The sequence below is a fragment of the Prunus mume genome, linkage group LG7 (assembly GCF_029339155.1).
Source record: "Prunus mume cultivar Tortuosa linkage group LG7, ASM2933915v1, whole genome shotgun sequence".
Taxonomy (NCBI): domain Eukaryota; kingdom Viridiplantae; phylum Streptophyta; class Magnoliopsida; order Rosales; family Rosaceae; genus Prunus; species Prunus mume.
In genome coordinates, this window is record NC_142704.1 from 5,229,834 (window position 1) to 5,251,692 (window position 21,859).

Genomic DNA, 21,859 nt, shown 5'->3' on the forward strand with positions numbered 1-21,859 from the left:
TCTAAGTTGGTATTGAAAAGTCACTCTGTAGATGTTACACAATCATATGGCAACACTCCACATCTGATTCATCCCTACCATGACAATTCAGTCATATTATGATGGCCATTTTTATTCCCAGTTAAATAAAGGTTATTATCTATATATAAAGCAAAATGCAGAAAATGGTGAAACATTCAAAATACCATTGGTTAATTCAAACATTAAGAATTAAAATTATTAATTAAATGAGGATAATATGGTAAATTCACATTTTGATATTAAAATTAAAAACAAAATTAGATAATAGGTCATACTTTTATGGAACATAACTACCCATGTTATCTTTTTATAATTCTAAAAATAAAAGAAAAAGAAAAAAGAAAAAAGAAAACCAATGTGCCAAGGGGCTAGTGAAAAGAAAAAGAGAATTTAATAAGGGGTAAAATGGTATTTTTGAATTTTGAATTTTTAAAAAAATAATAAGGAGTCCATTATGGAAATTCAAATAAAATTATAATTGAATTACCCATTTTAGAATTGAAATGGAATTACAATTTAAAGTTGAATTACCCATTCTTTTTTTTAGGTCGTAAAGTTGAATTACCCATTATATTATAGAATTGAAATAGAATTACAACTACAAATTATGCCCCTTTACGTGTGCACGTGCCGTAACAGCGCCAAAGGCAAGAGACCATACACAAACTAGTACGAGCCACAGAGAGAGAGATCACTGCGAGGCAGCCGCCGGAGAAATCAATCCAATTACAATACCCGATACATTACCTTATCCAAGGCAGGTTTTCTCGGCAACCGAACGTCGTCGTTTCGGTGCGAAATTCATTCTGCTAATCAATTGATTTGTGTCATTCTTCTTCAAACAAGGCCTTTTGAGATGGGAAAAGATAGCCAGGCGTCGTCGGCTATGGAAATCGACGACCTCAAGTCAAACAGCTCCGATCAGATCACCCCTAAATTCTCCATTAACGGTTCGTTCTCAGATCCCTTCGTTTTTCAAATCATTACATCATTTTCGTCGTTTTATTTATTTATTTAAAATGTTGATTTTTACAGTGTTGCAGCTCTTGAAATCTGCTCAGATGCAGCATGGTTTGCGCCACGGCGATTACACTCGCTATCGGTACATTCATCGTCATTTAGTTTAATTTCTGTTTTGTTGTTTTCCTTTTTCTCTTTCTGAAGTTTTGGTTTTTTATTTTTTTTGCAGGAGGTATTGCACTGCTCGGTTGAGGAGGTTGTATAAGTCATTGAAGTTCACTCATGGCCGTGGTAAATACACCCGCAGAGCCATAACTGAATCTACTGTCACTGAAGTGAGGTGGGTTTTCTTTTTTCTATGCCTTTTGTTTGTGGGATTGAATTACATGTTTCAATCACTTGCATTCTCATTTGGTTTGTGTGGGTTTTCTGGTTTTATTGCTTAATTAGCTGAATGCATGAAGTTTGAAGTATGGAGGAACGATAGTTTCATGCTTGACAGTTTAAATTTTGTGGCTTTGTGATAGGTTTCTTCATGTTGTTCTTTATACGGCGGAGAGAGCTTGGAGCCATGCCATGGAAAAAAGACAGGTTCTGGATGGTCCAAATGCTCGTCAACGGATCTATCTAATTGGTAGGCTGAGGAAGGCGGTAAAATGGTCTACTCTCTTTGCACAGTTGTGTGCAATCAAAGGAGATTCCAGAACTTCTTTAGAAGCTGAGGTGCGTCTGACATTGTCTTGTTTTGAGTTGCATGTTCTTTGGCTATTATGTCCTGTTCTAAATTTATAATTATCTTTGGGTCATAATATGATGTGTTCCAGATGTCTAATTGCCAGCAGTGTTCTTTATAATCATATGGTATGCTTAACATGCGATTTACATTGATTAGGAGAACTTTTGTATCAAGTGGCATGATTGCTTTTCTTCTCACCTTGCTCGTTTTAATTTATGTAGGCTTATGCCTCCTTTATGAAAGGGAGCTTGCTGTTTGAACAAGATCAAAATTGGGACACAGCATTAATGAATTTCAAAAGTGCCAGGTTCATTCTTCTCTCAAACTATATATATTCTTTAATGTTGCTTTTATATTAGAAATGCATGGGAACTGTCTCCCCTTGATCGATAAGTCCACCTTAAAAAAAATTATAAAAGAATCCCATTTCAAATAATGTGATGCCTTTAGTTTTTGCTTGCCCCAAAAGTCTTCATTATCAACAATCAGAAGCATTAACCTATTAAAGTGCATGCGAAAAATGAAATATAATTTCTCTAATTGCTTTTCGTTGCAAATCAATTCTTATGGAACAGTTACAACATTTGAGTTGAGATGGATATGCATGTATGGGGTCAAGTATTGTTGGTTTAATGAATAGTGTATGGCTAACTTTGTTAATACGTTATAGGGCTGTTTATGAGGAACTTGCGAAATATGGAGACCTGGAGAGTCAAGTTTTGTGCCGTGAGCGTGTTGAAGAATTAGAACCTAGTATTCGATACTGCCTACACAAGGTTGGAGAGTCAAATCTACAAGCCTCCGAACTTCTACAAATTGGTGAGATGGAAGGACCTGCTCTTGACCTCTTCAAGGCTAAATTGGAGGTAAGTTTGATTGTTATTAAAAGTAAACCAAACATGTGTTGCTTTTTCATTCCTTTATCCCTCAGAGGCTTCTTTTTATTCTACTGACGACTTGAAGAAACTTGGATATAGGCTGTTATGGCTGAGGCAAGATCTCAACAGGCTGCCTCCATGACAGAGTTTCATTGGCTTGGTCATAGATTTCCAATATCGAATCCAAAAACTCGAGTTTCCATTTTAAAAGGTAAGTAATTTATTTAATTTAGTTGTTTCTTAATATAATGGCTCCGACATAAATAAATTGTTGCGCAAATATAGTGTCTGATTCATCATATAATTTTTCTTTATTTCTTTTTTCACATTTATAAAGTGCCATGTTTTGTTTTGATGTCATAACCTTGTTCAGCTCAAGAATTGGAGAAAGATGTACTTGGTTCATCAGCTAATTCACTCCCACCAGAGAAAAAACTAGGCATTTTTGACAAAATCTTTACTGCATACCATGAGGCAAGGAGCTGCATTCGCAATGACTTGGTATGGAAATTGCTCAATATTAGAACATTTCTGTTTTTGATGCCTACCCCAAGAGGGACATTTGTTTTTGTCCCGTGCTTCAGCATTACTTTGAATTCTTCATGCTGCTCTTCCTGAAGCATTGTATATAGGCCAGTGCAGGTAATTCTGAAAATGTGAAGGATGACCTGAATGGCCTTGACAAAGCTGTTAGTGCTGTTTTAGGACAACGAACTATTGAGCGCAACCAACTGTTAGTTAACAATGCAAAGAGTAAACTCACCAGACGACGTGATGACAAAAACGAGAAAGCTACTAAGCCTGAAGAGCTCGTTCGGTTATATGATCTCTTATTACAGGTTGGATGTCTCTGTTTTGCATTGTTTATTTCTTGCCTTTCTTTTTGTGGAGATGCTTTACCGTTGATTGCCGACTTTGTTAGAGGCTAATATCTGAGGCTAAAAATTGAATACCTTATGTAATTGTTGCTATGATTGGCAGAATACATCCGATCTTTCAGATTTAGTCAGTTCTGGAAGAGATAGAAAACCAGAAGAAGTAGCATTCGCGAAGATTGTGAACTTAAAAGTTTGGCTTTCCGAGCAGAAAGGTTTTCTTTTCATTTCTTTTTTGGCTTACTGCTGTTCATAAATGCTATGTTTTGGGGATTGCTTCTGTATTTGTCTTTTCTCATTGAATCTTGATATCAGGACACCTTTATCTTCATAAAATCATTGGCCATAGTACATTAATCTCTTATGATCTTTCTCTTGCCCTTGTAGGACTATTTATGTGAACATCACAAGTGGTTTTCTTGCATTTCAATTGACTTTTAGGAATAGTTACCAATTTATGCATCCTCTTTCTTCTTGTTTCACTCAGAAAAAGTTGTGGCATATAATGTTGAGGATGCACTATATCTCTGTTCATGCTTGTTAAATTTCCTTTGCTTCTTAAACAAATAACCAAGGTTCTGCTTTTATCATTTGGTATTTGGGTGTCAAGAGATATTATTCCATTCTATCAATTTATAGGCATCCCAACTTTTTGTCAGGTGTTTCTTTTTGGGAAGATCATACAGCTTGGCTGGTAAGAGGGTAGAAGCATATGCATTGTACTGCCATGCCCGCTCTCTTGCTGAGACTGCCCTACAGAAATTCCAAGCTGTGAATAATGGTGATCAGGTGCGTACTAGTGTATGCTTCTTATTTTTGGCAGTATATTTGCATAAACGTTGAATAAATATGATTGACCTCTTTACTATGATTAACTACTCTTTTGTCAGATATATCTTGTGTAGCTAGGCTATTTTAGTCTGTGACCTTTGGTTCCCATTGCAACTGGGAAAAACAAAGGTCTTCTTGAGTTAAAACTTTCATTTAGTTGACATCTTATCATAGCATATACCAACTTTCATGAATAAGCTCTAAGATGAACTAGTATTTAACTCGGATTGGTTCTATCTTTTTCCTTTTGGCAGATGATCATCGAAGAGTTGAAGATATTGTATGATGAGTGCAGATCTAACAGTTGTATAGAGCATGCCACCGGGATCATGGAGGAGCTTAAGGCTCCTGAGAATCTTTCAAAAAAGATATCCAGTATCAATTTAACTGGCGTTGATAAGAAGGTACAAATTAGTCTTTTCCTCATCCTCAAAGAATAAATCGATGTTGTGCAGAAACTCTGTAATTTTTGCAAGAAAAAATTGCTGGCTAATGAGATCTAAACTATTTAGTTAACAAGTGTTCAGCATTTTATTTGGTTAATCTATGAATGTGTCAGCCATGATAGTTTTGCATAACGGATCAGGCTCCTCTCCATTTGGGTGCAGAAATGAAGAGGTGTACTTGAATCTGGACAATTAAGGTGGTCTCTGGCCTGTCTAGGCTTGCCCCAGACCTTAGACCGTCCAGATTCAAGAACTGGCCTTTTCGTTGTGTACTAGTTTGGGTTTTCTATAGATGTTCAAACTATTATGTGTTATCTAGGTTGTGAGAAACTGAGACTCCAAACTAGTGATAATTTGCTAAATTTCCTTCTTTTGGATAAGTTTTTCTGACAAAATTGCCTACTAGCATCTCTGTGATTATGCTCATTTTGGAAGATGCAGTAGAATGTGCCTGAGTCTATTATTTGGTTCTTTTTCAGGTGGAGAAATTCCTCCTTGAGAAACTCGATGTCTATGAGTCTGCAGTTGGTGAATCCAATGTGAAAAGTGCTCCGAGGATTGAAGCTTTCCCTCCTTTGTTTCAATCAATACCTCGCAATCCCATTGTTCTGGACCTTGCCTATAACCACATTGATTTCCCATCTCTTCAACATAGGATGAGGAAAGACAAAAGTGGCTTCCTTAGTAGGTTTTGGGGATGAGTTCTACACAGTAGGTTCATTTTATACTCTGAAGAATTTGAGGATTTTACTGTTAGTTGTACTCTGTCCTTGGCCTCATAGAAACCAATTTTGAAATTAGAAAAAAGGGAATATGGAGATGCAACTTTTTTTTTTGATGTGGAATGATAGAAAATATCAGAACTTGAAATTTCAGAGTGGAAATTGTTGCGGTTATTCTCATTGGAATTTTTGGCCGTTTTGGAATTTATTTTTCTCATTGAATGTGCGGCCCTGCCCTTGTCTGTTGGTCTAGCAAAACTTGGTTTTCAACTTACTATTGGTACCTAACAATGAAGTTTCAATCAATGTCATGAAGCGCTGAAAAAAGCTGTTGGGCGAGTATCTTTCTTCATCAAGGAAGCATATATCTTAGCAACCTTGGATTAGATACAATTAGGGATAAGTTATTATCTATGAGAGTATACTATTGATTTGTACTTAATTTTTTATTTGCCCCCTGAGCTTATACTTAATTTTCCATTTGCCCCATGATATTTTAACAAAAATCAATTTAGGATATGAATTTTTTTTGTTTTAAATAATTTTTATTCCATCGATAATCTATTCTAAGGGGAGGGGGAATTCTATTTTAAGGGGAGGGGGGGCACCCATAAGGGGATTCGAACTTTCATTTCGTCTAAATCTAAGAAAAGTTGGAAAAATATTTCAAAGTAGCACCGTCCAAAAGGAAAAAGAAATTTCATGTCTTGCCGCTTGGGAACAAAAGGTTTAGGATCAAATAATTGTGTTTAGTGAGAATAAGCCCGTTTTGTCAAAGTTCGCCTTTTAAGGCGAAAGGACAAAGAGGTTGAAGATTTCATCGCAACTTAAAAACAAAAAACAAGATTGGTATCTCTGTTTCGTGCAATATCCTTAAGAAGCTTGGGAGGATGAAGAAAAAAGAACTAGGGAACATTCCAAAATTCTTAATTATCAGATTTCTTATGTATAAATACAAGTTGAAAAGGTAAAATGAGTTGAGCAACGAAACGAAACATATCATAAAATTGTAATAGCATTTACTCTCTACATCCGAGATTTTAAGTTTGGTTTTTCTAATATCACTTGTATACAAACAAAAGGCACTCAATGTAAATTATGACATTTACAAACAACATGCGGAACTTTTGCAATGAATTTTACATGTACGGACACACTAGTTTTGTTGGACAAGGATAAATCATAATTAGGCTCAAACTTTTGTGTTAGTGAGGTTAATTGTAGATTTGCGGAACCTAAAGCGTTGCGTTGCGGTGGGAAGTGGTCCAAAATACTAGTTATTATTACACACAAACAATGAGGAAAGAGAGAGAGACAGTTAGAGAGTAAAAAGGAAAAAGGCGGGTAAGATTTGGTAACATATAATTTCTTTTTTAGTGACTGCCATGAAAAATCGCGGACACCTTCGTCTTCAACTGCACCACAAACCTCCTTCACTTTCGATTCCCGTTTCATAATTATTCTTCTTTTTCTTTTTTAATTTCCAAGAAAAAAACATAAGCTTTTGGCACCACATTGCCGCCATAGCTCTATCTCTCTCTCTGCACGAATTCAAGACGAAGGTGATCTCTGTTTCGTGTTCTAAATATGCATTTCGCAAAGCTCGATGATTCGCCTATGTTCCGCCAACAGGTTTTTATTTTATTTTTCTTTTTGTTATTATACTCTTTCTGTGATTATTCAGTTATAAATGCGTTTTACAAATTTCGTATCTTTTGCTGAATTTCTGGTTAATATGGTGTGACATTTTAGCTTCCATTAACGTTCCTTTGCCTCCTTTTTGAATAAACGCATATAATGAACCATCATTGGCTTCATATAATAAATCAATGGCGCTTTGGAGACTGATTTATTGTTGATTTTTAGAAGGAAGAGTCCCCTCAATTTCTAGGGAAAAAAAAAAGACGCTTTGATCAATCTTGATATTTTAATGATATTTGAACTCATGTAGTTGATGGTTCGTTCCTTAAGATGCAGAAAGGCAGTGCTTTTTCTATGAATTTGTAGTTTATTTGTTTCGAATTCGATATTCCTTCCTCTGCACAATCTGGACACTTGAAGTGGGCTTATTGATGTGTATTCTTTCTTTGAAACAGATACAGGGCTTGGAAGAAGGTGCAGAGTCATTGAGGGGAAGATGTAACAAGTTTTTCAAAGGATGTCGAAAGTACACGTATGATCTTCAAATATATTTGGCACTTTCACCTCGCGCTATCTTCTTTTGTTTATTAGCAGCTTCCATATATCTTTGAAATGTCTTATAATTTTTATACAATTTAATTTTCAGAGAATGGCTTGGAGAAGCGTATGACGAGGAAATTGCTTTTGCAACTGCCCTTGAAACTTTTGGGGGAGCGCATAATGATCCTATTTTTTCAGCTTTGGGAGGTAGGTCTTTTTATCTCTTCATTCCCTTGAAATATGGGTTGTATAATCTACTTGAAGAGAATAATACGCAAGGGTCACTATACTCACACTTGTGCTTCTTATGTTTAGGAACTAAATAACCTTTTGAGCTCCTTGTTAGGCAACCACTAGACCCCAAAAATTTAAAATTCATGTTCAGCCCCATTCTTGAAACTGACCACAACTAAAACTTTTAGGGAGCGGACTAACAATGTATATTAAGCTAGCACTCTCAACACCGAAGTTCATGGAAATGTTGTACTGCTGCTATGTGTTTGACTTTGTAAACATAGTTCATGGCTTCGTTGTTACATTATAACTTATATGTTGTGTCTGTATTTTCTGTCAGTACTTATAAATTCCACAATGATTTTCTCAGGCCATGTTATGACCAAATTCACAATTGCATTAAGAGAAATTGCAACGTACAAGGAAGTTTTCCGGTCACAGGTAGTAATTTGTTTTGCATGTCATGATGCTTACTTTGTTCTAATCGATTTTTCTGAGCTGAAGTTTCTTAATTTGTTCTCAGATAGAGCACATGCTAAATGATAGGCTGTTGCACTTAGTCCATGTTGATCTCCACGATGTCAAGGTACAATGTCTTGCGAGTTTTGAAGTATGCTTGTTTGCACATATATGAAGGCGATTCCCAAATAGTATCCTCAGTAGTTGCGTTTCTGTTTTAACAATGAACTTGGCAAATTCACTGAAGCTTTTCCCTTTCCTTTCTCAGTTTCTCGGTTGTTTGATATTTTTGCCAAGGCATTTCATCATTTTGTAATTTTAGGAATCACATTTCATTTAGTAGCATACCCATTTTCTGGTAATCACTTTACATGGCATTGGTTTTGATATTATCAACTCTGTTTCCTTTCTTCCTCTCTTCCTTTTCATTGTCTAACAAATTCCTTTTTTCGCTAAAGTATCTTATTGATGCAGGAAGACAGAAAGCGTTTTGACAAGGCTTCTCTTGTATATGATCAGGTGGTTTCCAGTTCTGAAAATTTCATACATCACATTGAAGTTTGCACAATAATTTTTTTTTCATTTCCAGATAATTTCTTGGACAAATTTCAGATTTTTTTCTTCATTAAAAATATGGTTTCTTGTGTAGCAATCATATTTATTTTTGTTATATTTGAATATCTTGATTTATTCATGGTGCCTTTTTCATCTTTCATAGTAGCAATATTTGCATCTTTTAGTGCCAGTGTCTATGTATGTGCCTTTCTCATGCTAAGTAGTTTCATTAGTAAGATTATCCATCAATTAGGATCATTATTTTATTAATTTATATTGTGGCTTAATTTAATTGATAATAAAAAAAAGAATAAGAAACTGACAATGCTTATGTTATGAATTGATCAATCCTTCTGATTGTGACTTACAAGGTAAATGCCTATTATGTACACAGGCACGCGAGAAGTTTCTATCATTGAGGAAGAGCACTAGGATGGATATAGCTGCTAGTATAGAGGAGGTATATCCAAAATTGTTTATCTCCCCATTGAAGTACTATTGGTATTTGTTGAATTAAGATAGTTTGCCATGGGTGACCATTATCCTTTTAAATCTAATTTGGTAGAGAGACATTCCAGGAACTGCACAATGCAAGATCCTCATTTGAGCAGGCCCGCTTCAACCTGGTAAGATCAGTCAACAAGAAGATCTTTCAGTTCAAATAAAGGCGCAATACTGAAGCATTTAGGCTTAAAACATATGTTGTACTTACGCATCCAGGTTACTGCTCTCTCTGATATTGAGGCGAGGAAGAGGTTTGAGTTTCTGGAATCTGTTAGTGGGGTGATGGATGCTCATCTTCGTTACTTCAAACAGGTATATGGCACAATCATGGGATAATTTGTGCGAAGAAATACGTTGCATATAAGCTGATTCTGATATTCTCTCTCTCCCCCCTCCCCCTCTTCTTTTGCAGGGATATGAGTTACTGCACACAATGGAACCCTATATTCATCAGGTTTGTAATTATAAACTTTCTTCATAACTTGGTAGTGAATAGTTCAATTCCTTGATTCTCTGGAAATTAATTTGACACATTATTTATTTCCATTGTTCTTACATATTATGTAATTGGGAGACCAGTCCCCCTGAATTTTAGATGTATGAAGAGAGATATGTTCAACCAGGCATCTATTTGAATTTTCCATCCTCCAATATTTGATTAACCTGCACTACCAATCAGCTGGGTTTTATAGGATCTAACTGTCAAGTCATTATCCCCTTCTTTTCTGAGTTGTCTTCCAGAATTTTAACTTTAGACTTTCCCTCTCATTAATGCAATAAGTTACCTTAACGCGGGAGAGTTCTCTTCTGCTGGCCAAAGATCCTATCAGGGCTAGCAACCTTGCCGTCTGTATCCTGTGGTACTTTTCCATACGAGGCTGGGTACTATCACATAGTTGGCAAGCAGCATCATGTTCTCTTTGGAAACTTTATGGTTTCCCTGTCAATTAATTTCTCTTAATTGTTAAATTATAAGAGCTTAGCTCTTTTTCTTTGGTGTAGGTGTTGGCTCATGCACAACAGACAAGAGAAAGTTGCAACCAGGAACAGGTATCTCTCAATGAAAGGATACAAGAGTATAAAAGGCAGATTGATCGCCAAAGTAATCAGTCCTTGAGTGGTGTCCAGAGTTCTCCCAGTGGAGATGGTGTGCAGTCTTTCTCCAGGAAATCACATAAAGTGATAGAGGAAGTGATGCAATCTGCTGCAAAGGGGAAGGTACTTGCAGTTGCAGATATGAATTTCCCCCTTTCCTTTCTGCATGACTTTCCTACTGAAACCAAGCTCTATAAATTTCTAAGTTGCATTATAGCTATGAATATATTTTCAGATACAAACTATTCGGCAAGGATATCTCTCGAAACGTTCCTCCAATTTAAGAGGTGACTGGAAAAGAAGGTATTTCATTCTTGATAGTCGAGGGATGCTGTACTACTATCGCAAACCATGGAATCGGCCATCTGTAAGTCATTAGCTGGAGCATAAGTTACAAAGCTTATTTTATGTCTCTACCACTGCTTACTTGATGTTAATTACATTTACATTGTTTCAGCATGGGGGTCAATCTTCTCCACATAAGCATAGTTCCTCTGAAAATGGCTCTGGGCTTTTGAGTCGTTGGCTTTCATCTCACTACCATGGCGGTGTACATGATGAAAAAACCGTTGCACGTCACACCGTGAACTTGCTGACGTCAACAATAAAGGTTGATGCCGACCAGACAGATTTAAGATTCTGCTTCAGGATTATATCACCTATGAAAATCTACACTTTGCAGGTATTGCTTTTTCTACGCAGGTATTGCTTTTTCTAAAAAATTCTTGGATGTGTAATGTGCGATTATTAGCTAAGTTAGTGATTGTCAGTGAAAGTTTGCTGTTCTTGAACACATCAAATGTATAACGGTAGATTCTAATATTTTTTTGGTGATGCAGGCAGAGAATGCACTCGACCAAATGGATTGGATTGAGAAAATCACTGGAGTAATTGCTTCATTATTGAGTTTCCAGACACCTGAGAGGGTAATTGTTCAATTGGGAATTCTTAAAAATATACAACCTTTGGTTCTATAGTTGTTATAATGCTTATAATCAACTATTTGGCAGCGTCTCTCGACTAGCCCTACGGGAAGTGATGATCAGATCTCTGGAAGTGAGAGTAATTTATTAGAATGTGCTTTTGATGCTGATCAGACAATTCAGGAGTATTCACCTAAGATCAGTGCTTATAATTATTTGCGAACCTCTAAAAGTTTGCAATCACACAAGTACAAAATGAAAAGTGAGAAGCCAATTGACATACTGAGAAGAGTATGCGGTAATGACAAATGTGCTGATTGTGGTGCGCCTGAACCAGATTGGGCATCCTTGAACCTTGGCATTCTTATTTGCATTGAATGTTCTGGTGTTCATCGTAATCTCGGTGTACATGTATCAAAGGCAAGTTGTCTAGTTTAAGATTTATATTGTGAAATGGTTAAGGCATGTATTACTTATCTAGAACTAATTCTTCCTCGGGTATCAATTATCTGGAACTAGATGATAGCATGACTTTGTTTTTCTACTTTCTTCAATTTGCTCAGTGAGGAAGTTCTTTTAATACTTCTGATGCAGGTCAGATCACTGACACTTGATGTGAAAGTATGGGAACCTTCTGTCTTAACCTTGTTTCAATCACTAGGCAATACTTTCGTAAACTCGGTTTGGGAGGAGACGTTGTATTCAAAAAGTACTTTGCAGGCTGATAACATGCCTATAGGGTAATTAAAAAACCCGTAAGTCTATATGATTGAAACTAGTATTCTTTTTGTGCTAATAACTTGTCAGTTTGTGTGATGTAGTTTTCCCAAGGCGGATAGAAATGAGCCATTTCTTATGATAAAGCCCTGTTATGATGATCTTATTTCGATAAAGGAGAGGTTTATTCATGCAAAGGTATTCTTCTAAACGCTCGCTTACTCCCTTTGCCCATGTTCTGTTAACACTTCACGTTACTTGATGCAGATGGAGATAGAAGAATATTTTATTTTATTATATTTTTCAAATTTCTTAAGTAGAAATAATAGGGTTTGCTTTGTTGGTTGGGACCTGGAACTGAGATTTCCCACTGATTTCAGTATGAAGAAAAACTTTTTGTTCGTCGTACGAAAAACAATCAGAAGTTCCACTCAATGGAGCAACAACAGTTGTGCAAAAGTGTCCGTGCTAATGACAAGAAAGCAGTTTACCGCCATATTATCAGCTCCGAAGCAGATGTTAATGCTATATGTGGGCAAGCATTAGATGGTACGCCCTTAAAATCTGGAAATGTAATTCAGTTGGATGAGAAGAAAAATACTTGACACCAATTTGGTTGAATTGCAGATATTTCTGAAGACAAGCCTTCCTCAAGTAATTCAAACTCACTCAATAAAAGTGAAGTTCAGCCACTGGAGCACATCCCTAAGGGCTCTTCCCTGCTTCACCTAGCCTGCCAAAGTGCTGATATTGGCATGGTGGAGCTACTTTTACAGTATGGTGCAAACGTAAACACTTCTGATTTAAAAGGTCAAACACCACTGCATTGTTCCGTTATCAGAGGCAATACATCTATTCCAAAGATGCTTCTTATGAGGTCAGCCTTTGTTTGTATATCATGTTTTAAATCTGTTTTATATCGTGTTCTTTTTTCTTTTTCATAATTATAAAAGGCTTCCCGTTGTTCTACCTATTTAATTGCAGGGGAGCTGATCCTCGAGCCATTGACAGAGAAGGTAAAACACCAAGTGAGCTTGTATCAGAATCAGCCTCCAATGACAATGGGATGCTTGCTCTTTTAACAAACTCAGGCAGATGATGGTTTAAGATGGAAACTTGATAGCATACTTATGAATAACAGAACAGACTGAAAATATGGGAATTAATATCCCTAGGTATGGTAGGAAGAGCCAAAATGTATTTGGATTAACAGAGCTTGCAGGTTTGTTTGCTGCGCCGGACCGGCTTATCTCTTCAATAAATGTATATCAGTTTAGTTTTGTGAGTTGGGGTAAATAGAGGCAGTTTAATTTGCTTTGTATCTGTTTATGTACTTTTTTTGTTCTATACGATTTGATTTTCTGTACAGAACTTTAGGAAGTTTTAGCAGAATATTTCGTTGGTGTATGTAGATCAGTTTAGTTTTGTGGGTGGAGATAAACTTAGGCAATTTGACTTGTTTTGTATCAGTACGTACTTTTAAGTTCAATTCGTTTTGCTATCCTGTACAGAATTTTTGGGAGGTCATTAGCAAATTATTTTGTTGGTGTACATAAGATTTCAAATTATTTTGTAATTTTAAAATGAAGGATTTATAGTTGACCATTTAATTTAAATTGCCCGTATAAAATGTGCGAAAAATATAACATAAAAGAGGGGATGTGATGGTTTTTTATTATAGATTGAACAAAATATTGTTATAATGAATTTTTTTTTTCGGGCTCGGCAGCTGACATATAGATCTCTTACCTGCACCTCCACCTCTCATCATTGCTACCTGGTCTTGCTTCGTCACCCATCTCCATATCATCGGAATCAACCCACTACACCATCTTTAAGAATATTGACTACTTTGTATCCTCCCCCTGTTGTCCCTTCCCCATCCTCTTTACATAAATGTCTGTTGACAGAAAGTAGTTGGATCAAATTTTCATAGGATGTAAACACTAAATAAAAAGAAACTTTCCAAGCCAATCTGCAGTAAATTATATTATTGTTTTCTGTTTTCTTTTGTCTTGGGCAAGTATGTAACAAAATATCATTTTTCAATGAAGTCAAGTGGAACAGATAAAAAAAAAAGTTACCTTTCTAAGCATTGAATCCACCCTTTTTGTCTTAGGAGTACTCAATCACTGGTTCACAATGAGGAAGGTGCTCATGGCAAAGGCAAAGCTTTTCCATCACCACAACTTGCTAAGCCCACCCTTCTCGGGCCAGCATTTGGATTTGTTTTCACCAGAGCCAAGAATGGGAGAGAGCCAGAAATTCTACCTCAATCAACTAGACAAGCAACTCCCAGTGTTCCTTGCTTCAACATATTCCGGAACTAGCCTCATTTTGGTCTTCGTTTATTAAGTCACTTAAGCTAGTGGACTGTGAAACCCATCCAAAGCTAAGCATGCTCTCCAGAATCCTTGCTGCTTTCTCCACATTCCCTAATCTGTAAAACCCACGAACTAATGTGCTACATGTAGCAAGACTGAGCGCAAATCCTTGTTCTCCCATTTCATCAAGTGACTTCATCACTTCAGAAAATTCTTCCTTTTGGAATAGGTTAATTGTCAGTGCATCTACCACAATACTGTTCATGATTGTACCATTGACCAAAACTTCATCTACCAGCTTTAAACATTTTACCCAATGACCTTCTTTGCAATAAGCATCAACCATCATACCATAGTTAACTTCATCAGGCTTGAGTCCCCTTGCCATCATCTCCTCAAAAAGAGCAAACATCTTAAATCTGCTTCCTGTGAGATTGTAGCCGTGTAAAAGTGAAGTATAGGTTACAATAGTTGGTGTCAGATTCCTTTTCTGCATTTCCAGAAAGAGCTGTTCTGATTCGTTCATCAATCCCTCTTTGCAGAGAGAAACAATCAAAATCGTGTAGGATACATGATTTGGTGTCACATGCTTATCCACCATATCTTCAAACAACCGAATAGCTTCCATCATCTTCCCTAATTTGCAGAAGCCATTAATCAATGCATTGAAAGAAGCAGTAGCAGCAAAGCCCTTCTCCACCATATCCTCGAATAAAGACAGGGCCTTCTCCGTATCACCTGCCTTGCAGCACCCATCAATGAGGGTGCAGTAGATGAAACTATCAGTAGGAAACCCATGTAGTAGCATCTCATCTAATAATCGAAATGCCTCGGTTAATTTTCCAGCTTTGCTGTATCCGCCCATCATTGTAGCATAAGTCACGGCATTAGGAGTCAAACCCTTTCCTGAGATTCCATCAAACAGTTCTTTGGCTTTATCAACTTCACCTGACTTGCACAGTCCATTAATCAAGGCGTTATAAGTAACAATGTTGGGATCGATGCCTCTCTGACACATCAGTTCAAGAATTTGGAAAGCCTTATCTACATTTCCTTGCTTACAAAAGCCAGAAATGAGAGAGCTGTAAGTAAAAACATCTGGAACCAGATCCTTGTCAAGGAGCTCAGAGAAAACCCCCATTGCTTCTTGAAGTTTTCCATTCTTAGAGAGACCATGAATAATGACACTGTAAGTTTTTATGTCTGGGAGCACCCCTCGTCCAAGCATACACCTAAATGCTGAATGTGCTTCTGTTAAATTACCCTCTTTGCAGTGTCCTTCAATCAGGGCTGTGTAGATAACATCATTAGGAGCTATACCACAACCTAGCATCTCCTGGAAATACCTGATTCGCAAGTTGCATTTCCCCTTCCTTACAGTGCCCATGAACAAAAGCTCCATAAGTATATGCATTAGGCTTTAATCCTCTCTCAACCATTTCCAAGAAGTAAGTCCTGGCTTCTTCCATTTTCCTGGCTTTGCACAGTCCAATTATAAGAGAATTGTAGCAAAAGACATCGGGCATGACCCCCTTTTCATTCAATCCCTTAAATAGTTTTATTGCTTCTTCAAATTTTCCTTCCTGAACATGACCTCTAATTACAGTTGTGTAGATAACAGCACCTGGTTTTAAACCCCTGGTAATCATTTCCTTCAAAACTTTATTAGCCCTTTGCAGATCTCCACACCGGCTCAGGCCATTGATTATCACTCCATAAGTGTACACATTGGGTGCCAAGTTCCTCTTTTTCATTTCATTAAGTATCTCATAAGCCTTTACCATACTTTGCTCCCGACAATACCCATCAATTAAAAACTTAAATGTCTGGGCGTTAGGTTTAATGCCCATAACATTCATCTCATTCAGGACAGCTTCTGCCTTCTCCATTGTACCATTTCTACAGACCCCAGCCAAAATTGCGTTATATGTGGCATCGCACAACTTAACTCCTCTAGCAATCATCTCGCCTTTGATACTCAGGGCCTCTTCCATGTTACCTTCCTTTATGAACCCATCAATCAACGCAATGTAGCAGGTGTTTTCAGGATTCAAACCTATATCATACATGTCTTTCAATATCAATTTTGCTTCTTCTGATCTCTTATGTCTGCACAACCCATCAAGAAGCACCAAATAAGTATACCTATCTGGAACCAATCCCTTCTCAACCATAGCCTTCTTTACCTCTAAAGCTTCATCAACCCCCCAAGTTCTACACAACGCACCAATCACCACATTGTAGGTACTTAAATTTGGATTGCAGCCCTTCTCCTCCATCTCATGGAGACATCTCTTACCCTGCCCAGCATTCCCAGCCTTACAATGTGCATTGATCACATTGGTATAAGTATAAAAATCAGGGTTTACCTTAGCCTCTAACATCGCATCATACACCTTCCAGAACAACTCCAACCTATTACATTTCAACAAGTCCTTCAACAGAGAATTGCAGCAATCCAATCTTGGGAAAATCCCAACTTTCTTAACTGCCAAAAATGCATCAGCAGCCTCATTCAAGTGTCCCGCCATCTTGAAAGCATTAATCAAAATCTCAAAAACCACTCTATCTGACCCATCAAACTCTCTAAAACACATGACAAGAGAATTCACAACTTCCAAAGGCGGCTTGCGGCTCTTAACCATTCTCTCTAGCACAGCATGAGCTTGCTCAAACAGCTTGGAATTGCATAAAGCAACAGCAAGAATCGAAAAAGAATGTAAATTTTGAGGAACACCCATGTGGGTACCAGTCCAAATGAAGAAACTGAGAAGGCGTTTGGGGTCACCAACCTGATGGTTTTGTTGCAGAACGGCTCGGACGACATGAGGGTTTAGCTTCTTGGGGAGGTCTGAGGTGTTCAAAGCGAAGTGCCAGTCGTTGTGTTTGAGAATGGTAGAGATTTCTCTCACTGTGTCCTCGTCCTGTTTACAGGTCTCTGATTGCGAGGTGCAATATTTGATTGAAATTACAAGTCTTGCTTTTGGAATACCAATTCGATTGTTTAGCTGAAATGCAAGGAGGTGTCCATGTGAAAATAAACCCATTTCTTCTCTAATGCCCCAAACGGTGAGCTACCGAGCTATGGCGTCAGAGAAACAAAAAAACATCTGACCAAAATGAAAAAGTGTGTGTGTGTGTGTGTGTGTGTGAGTGAGAGAGAGAGAGACAGACAGACAGACAGTTGGGCTGGACTAGCGTAAAAGTTTGAAACTTTGAGGCCCAACCAAAACTTGTATGAAACCTCATTGCCCAATAGGGCCAAAAACCCATATGGCCATGTACTTTTTGAGCTCCAATTTCACCTCTCCTCCTCATCTGTGATGCGAATGGAGTCGGCTTCTGGATTCCTTCTTCCTCGTTTGAACTGTTCCTGAGAAAAGTGACAGAAGCCATGAATTGGGTGAGGCAGAGAGTGTTGGTTTCTTTTGGGAGGAAGATGCATACTTATGATGGGCCAAGTGAAAGCTTGAAGACAAAGATTGCCCAGTTGGGGAAAATGAGGAAGAGAAAAAGCGCAAAGAAAGATAAACAAACAGTGTTCGTTGAGGTTCCGGAGCCTATGACCTACCTAGACACAGCCACTATGCCCCAGATTCTCACTGCTGTTGGAATAGCCCTCTTCGCCAAGCTCCTCATGATGGTAAAATTAACTTAACTATTTATCCTTCACTATTTCGACAACCCCATTTGTTTATTTGCTCTCTATTTCCTAAATTTTGTTCCTTTATCATAATTCTTAATAGAATTTGCAGTCTCATTGAAAATTCGAAACTATTGCTATTCATATCTGTGTTTTGCACTAAGAGTTGTTCTGCCTATTGATGCTGCTTGTGTTTTGTAATAAACAATCGTTGCATGCATCGCTTGCAGAAGGGTCTCAGATGATCATGTCAACCATGGTTTTCTACTTCTTTGCAAGTTGTAATTTTTTGGGTTTAAGAATTTAATTTCATTCAGCTGAATGGAGATGTAAGTTGCTCCGACTGATGAAAAAAGATTAGACCAAGGCCAAAAGGTAAGAAATAAAAAGATTAGATCTTGGAAGTTCAAAAGTGTTGTCTTCTTTAAAGTAACCTGCTGCTTTTCATGTTTGATTTTGCAAAGGAAGGTAAATAAATAGATTATACCCTGTTGAAAGTATAGAACGCTTCTTGTAAAGGTTTTATTTTATGTTTTTCTGGAAATAAAGGGAATGGCTTGCTCCTTTTATGTAGATAGTGTTTTGGCTTCCGTTGATTAGTGTATTGAGTGATTAAAGTAAATGGTCTTTCATGCTGGCAGTATGATGACTCAAGATCACAAGAATTGATTGAACGCAAAATAAAGAATGCTCCTGCTGAACAAGGCACTGTTAGGATGCTCACTCGTGAGGAATGGGAAGAAATTCGAGAAGTGAGGCCAAGGACTCCATTTGAATCCAAGCTGGCTCGTCCAAATGCACGGATAAGAACTGGAGAACCAGTACGCATGGTGAGGGACAAGTTACTTTTTACTCGTAAACAATACAAGTTAGTATGTTTTCGCAGTCTTGCTGATGATTGGATAATAGTGTAGGATCAGTGTTGTTTTTTCCCACATTAAATTGTGGTGTCGTTTGGGAACTATATTATATATAAAAATTGTATAACCTCTCGAATTCTAAAACTAGTGGCACCACTTGAAACACCGAACTTCTTCCCCCAAGCTTCCATATACAGTAATTGAGACATCTAATTGTGCAAAAGAAAAAATCCACATCTTTGATTTCTTTTTTTTCTTCTTTTCTGTGGCTTTACATTGGATATTTTCCATATCAGAGCTTGCATTCTTGGCTAATCTGCTGAATGTTAGGTTACTGCTGGTTATAACTAGCTTACTGACCTTTTGTCAAGTTCTTCTAAACTATATATTTTCCCTCTTGTTCTTAGGAGTTAGAGCATCCACAGTGGAGGGGTGTATATAGGGGTGTATGTTAAATATACACCCCGAGTCACCAGAATCGTCTCCAATGGGGAGATGTAAATGGATGTAAATATACATCACCACCATGGGAATGTAAAATAAACTGTATATTTACATCTATTTTTACATCCCTTGCATGCGGGACCCACCCGAGAAAAGAGAAGAAAAATTAAGAAAAGTCAACATAAAAGGATGGGACCCACGGCTACACCCCCGAATTTACACCCCCCATTGGAGCAAAAAACATGTTTACACACCCCGGAGGTGTAAAGGGGATGTAAAAGTGGCTTTACACCCCCGAATTTACATCCCCCCACTGTGGATGCTCTTATATCCCGTGCTTGCTTTCACGGCAGTCCTGGATGCATCAATTTAGTATACTCATAGTACTTAAGCAGCTTCCAGACCACTTAAAATTTTGTGTTGCGCATAACTGCTATGGCGAGTTTTATGCAGTGGACAATCTCTCCGATAATTTATTTTGGTGCTTCTTGTTTCATGATTTTGTTCTATAACCTAAGGGTGAGTGTCTTTAGCTTAGCATCAATTAAGAAACAATTTTAACTCTTTAAAGCCTAATCGCCTATTATTAATGACTCCTATGGCACATATACTGTGCTGGAATCAGACAACCATGGATCTTAAACTTAAAACATTTTATTTTGATGGATTCCCTTGAAAGAACATAAAGTAGTAAGGATATATTCCATTGTTTTGATTCATGTGTTCGTACATATATTTCCCCTTACCCTTATGTTTTACTTCCAAGAAGTGAAGAAATCTTATGCTTCTCCACGTATTTTTTTCCAGGAGGATTTGAAGGATTGGACAATTGATGTGCTCACAGATGCATTTGCTCGGGTTGAAGAGAGTGTTAGGCACGGTTCCAAGTGACTTGTTCCCCATCTTCAGAGTGATGTTACATGGTGAGGATTGATTTCATGGAGATATTGATTATCCATAATTTCAACAATCCTATACAATGCCTGCTTAGGCGAAATTCTGCAGATCGGTAGCCATTGCATCATATTACTTACCAGCCTACTGGACATAGCATCTATGAGAATCTTCTGAAATAATATCTTGCAGTCTTCTGATTCATTTTCTTCTTCTTGTTATAAACCACATGGTTGTGGTGGTTGCTAACATCTAGAACTTTGTACATTCGCGTAGAATGCACTTGTAATCCATCACAGAGCAAATAGTAAAGCAATCAGCTTGCCCACTCCATGTGATTCTAGCTAAAGCGTGTGTACTATTTTGATCAATTGTTGGGCCTACATGTTATGATGATGGCTTTCCAAAGGCAGACTGTGATATCTTTGGGCTACAACTTGGTTTAAGTTTATTATCTCACTTGCCATCTTCATGGTCAAAAAGAAACATGGTACCACCCTTATCTAGATCTCTGCTTTCACCCATTTTATATATTTAAATTAGAGATGGGCCCCTTGAAATTTTCATTATTAAGGTTTTGCACAGCCTTTCTAACTGGCTTTTCATAAGGATCCATATCTTAATGCAAAATTGGAGCCATGGGGCTACCAACTTCCTAAAGCAATATGCCCAACTGAGTCATATGGGATCAGAAAGACAATAATATCAGTTTGCAATATCTTCACTGACTCAAGTGTTTGCCACTTACCCTTTAAAATGGAATACTATTTTTGCCCTTTGCAAAAGTCAAGAAAACATTTCTTCCAATGGGTTCCAATGCAAGAAATGATTTTATTCAGTTTTTAGCATTTATGCCCACTTTACCACAAGAACTTGCTCTTCATCAAAAGCCTCCTTGTGGAGAGAATCTTACCTATAACCGGAGATAAAATCCCTTGTGTCTACAACACTAATCACGTGGAGATAAAATCCATTGTGTCTACAACACTAATCATGTAAGCAGGTGTGTTGCCGTGAAATTGTATTAGCTACAGTGTCAAAGACAGTGAGGCAATTGATCTTGGATTATAATGGCCATCATCAGATCCATCTGCCATGCCAACTGTTGTTTGGGGCCAGATATTGGATCAGAAACTATTCAACCATGAAAGCTCCTCTCAGTCACAGACTCACAGCCAACAACACAGCACATCTAAAACTTATCCACCGCCTTAGCCTTCCCACGTGGGAGAGAGCCTCCACTATATCATGATCATCATCCACCGTGACTAAAAAGTTGATTGCCCGATGAAAGCTATTACCCATGCTAGAGGTGTGATACACTTTCAAATTATGTTTTTCCAATATGAGAATGCTAAAGTCATTAAATTTGTTCGTCAAATTTTCTTTTACATTCACATGAACACAAGTTCGTGTCTCACATTTATCATTAAGAAATCAACAAAGTTAAAAAATAAATGAAACACGGCCACATATTTAGTATACAACTTTAATGCTTGAGTTAGTAAAGGACTGTTCCTAACAAACCTGCGTTGTGTGGTATCACTGGTGTGTAAA

General features: G+C 37.5%; 4 protein-coding genes across 6 annotated transcripts; 3 read left to right on the forward strand and 1 right to left on the reverse strand.

The window, feature by feature from the left end:
* The first annotated feature begins 647 nt into the window (after positions 1–647).
* Positions 648–5,673, forward strand: LOC103338147 (signal recognition particle-related / SRP-like protein). Of its 3 annotated transcripts, XM_008241336.3 has the most exons (14): positions 648–778; positions 868–971; positions 1,057–1,123; positions 1,211–1,321; positions 1,509–1,704; positions 1,939–2,024; positions 2,388–2,583; positions 2,695–2,806; positions 2,969–3,096; positions 3,228–3,434; positions 3,577–3,685; positions 4,130–4,259; positions 4,556–4,705; positions 5,227–5,673. In XM_008241336.3, the coding sequence occupies exons 2-12, from the start codon at positions 878–880 to the stop codon at positions 4,174–4,176; spliced, it is 1,353 nt and encodes a 450-aa protein (XP_008239558.2). In that variant the 5' UTR covers positions 648–778; positions 868–877; the 3' UTR covers positions 4,177–4,259; positions 4,556–4,705; positions 5,227–5,673. The 3 variants fall into 3 exon arrangements, with proteins under 3 accessions (XP_008239558.2, XP_088897592.1, XP_088897591.1); XM_089041466.1 differs by having other exon boundaries at positions 742–971; XM_089041465.1 differs by lacking the exons at positions 648–778; positions 868–971; positions 1,057–1,123; ... (5 more) ...; positions 2,969–3,096; positions 3,228–3,434 and having other exon boundaries at positions 3,667–3,685.
* A 1,223-nt stretch (positions 5,674–6,896) lies between these two features.
* LOC103338232 (ADP-ribosylation factor GTPase-activating protein AGD1) lies at positions 6,897–13,638 on the forward strand. The gene is made up of 20 exons (XM_008241414.3): positions 6,897–7,101; positions 7,566–7,642; positions 7,757–7,857; positions 8,255–8,325; positions 8,408–8,470; positions 8,818–8,862; positions 9,293–9,358; positions 9,477–9,524; positions 9,619–9,714; positions 9,815–9,856; positions 10,405–10,620; positions 10,733–10,864; positions 10,955–11,179; positions 11,337–11,423; positions 11,508–11,840; positions 12,015–12,160; positions 12,242–12,335; positions 12,518–12,686; positions 12,765–13,014; positions 13,122–13,638. Exons 1-20 carry the CDS (start codon positions 7,057–7,059, stop codon positions 13,234–13,236), a joined length of 2,421 nt encoding a protein of 806 aa, XP_008239636.2. The 5' UTR covers positions 6,897–7,056; the 3' UTR covers positions 13,237–13,638.
* A 142-nt stretch (positions 13,639–13,780) lies between these two features.
* On the reverse strand, positions 13,781–17,594 carry LOC103338146 (Pentatricopeptide repeat (PPR) superfamily protein). The gene is given in 3 exon segments (XM_008241335.2): positions 13,781–14,037; positions 14,222–15,809; positions 15,811–17,594. Coding segments are annotated over 2 exon segments (3,060 nt in total). The 5' UTR covers positions 17,509–17,594; the 3' UTR covers positions 13,781–14,037; positions 14,222–14,447.
* Positions 17,595–17,738: 144 nt separating this feature from the next.
* On the forward strand, positions 17,739–20,808 carry LOC103338144 (cytoplasmic dynein 2 light intermediate chain). The gene is made up of 3 exons (XM_008241334.3): positions 17,739–18,104; positions 18,746–18,934; positions 20,216–20,808. The coding sequence occupies exons 1-3, from the start codon at positions 17,856–17,858 to the stop codon at positions 20,297–20,299; spliced, it is 522 nt and encodes a 173-aa protein (XP_008239556.2). The 5' UTR covers positions 17,739–17,855; the 3' UTR covers positions 20,300–20,808.
* The last annotated feature ends 1,051 nt before the right edge of the window (positions 20,809–21,859 follow it).

What these genes read in the sequence shown, in the direction of transcription:
- LOC103338144 (XM_008241334.3), top strand. Translation starts at nt 17,856, where the DNA reads ATGAATTGGGTGAGGCAGAGAGTGTTGGTTTCTTTTGGGAGGAAGATG. An exon ending in TCGCCAAGCTCCTCATGATG is followed by an intron (nt 18,105 to 18,745) that starts GTAAAATTAACT and finishes TCATGCTGGCAG; the next exon opens with TATGATGACTCAAGATCACA. An exon ending in CTGGAGAACCAGTACGCATG is followed by an intron (nt 18,935 to 20,215) that starts GTGAGGGACAAG and finishes ATTTTTTTCCAG; the next exon opens with GAGGATTTGAAGGATTGGAC.
- LOC103338147 (XM_008241336.3), top strand. Translation starts at nt 878, where the DNA reads ATGGGAAAAGATAGCCAGGCGTCGTCGGCTATGGAAATCGACGACCTC. An exon ending in CCCTAAATTCTCCATTAACG is followed by an intron (nt 972 to 1,056) that starts GTTCGTTCTCAG and finishes TGATTTTTACAG; the next exon opens with TGTTGCAGCTCTTGAAATCT. An exon ending in GAACTTCTTTAGAAGCTGAG is followed by an intron (nt 1,705 to 1,938) that starts GTGCGTCTGACA and finishes TAATTTATGTAG; the next exon opens with GCTTATGCCTCCTTTATGAA.
- LOC103338232 (XM_008241414.3), top strand. Translation starts at nt 7,057, where the DNA reads ATGCATTTCGCAAAGCTCGATGATTCGCCTATGTTCCGCCAACAG. An exon ending in TTGATCTCCACGATGTCAAG is followed by an intron (nt 8,471 to 8,817) that starts GTACAATGTCTT and finishes TTATTGATGCAG; the next exon opens with GAAGACAGAAAGCGTTTTGA. An exon ending in CCAAAGATGCTTCTTATGAG is followed by an intron (nt 13,015 to 13,121) that starts GTCAGCCTTTGT and finishes ATTTAATTGCAG; the next exon opens with GGGAGCTGATCCTCGAGCCA.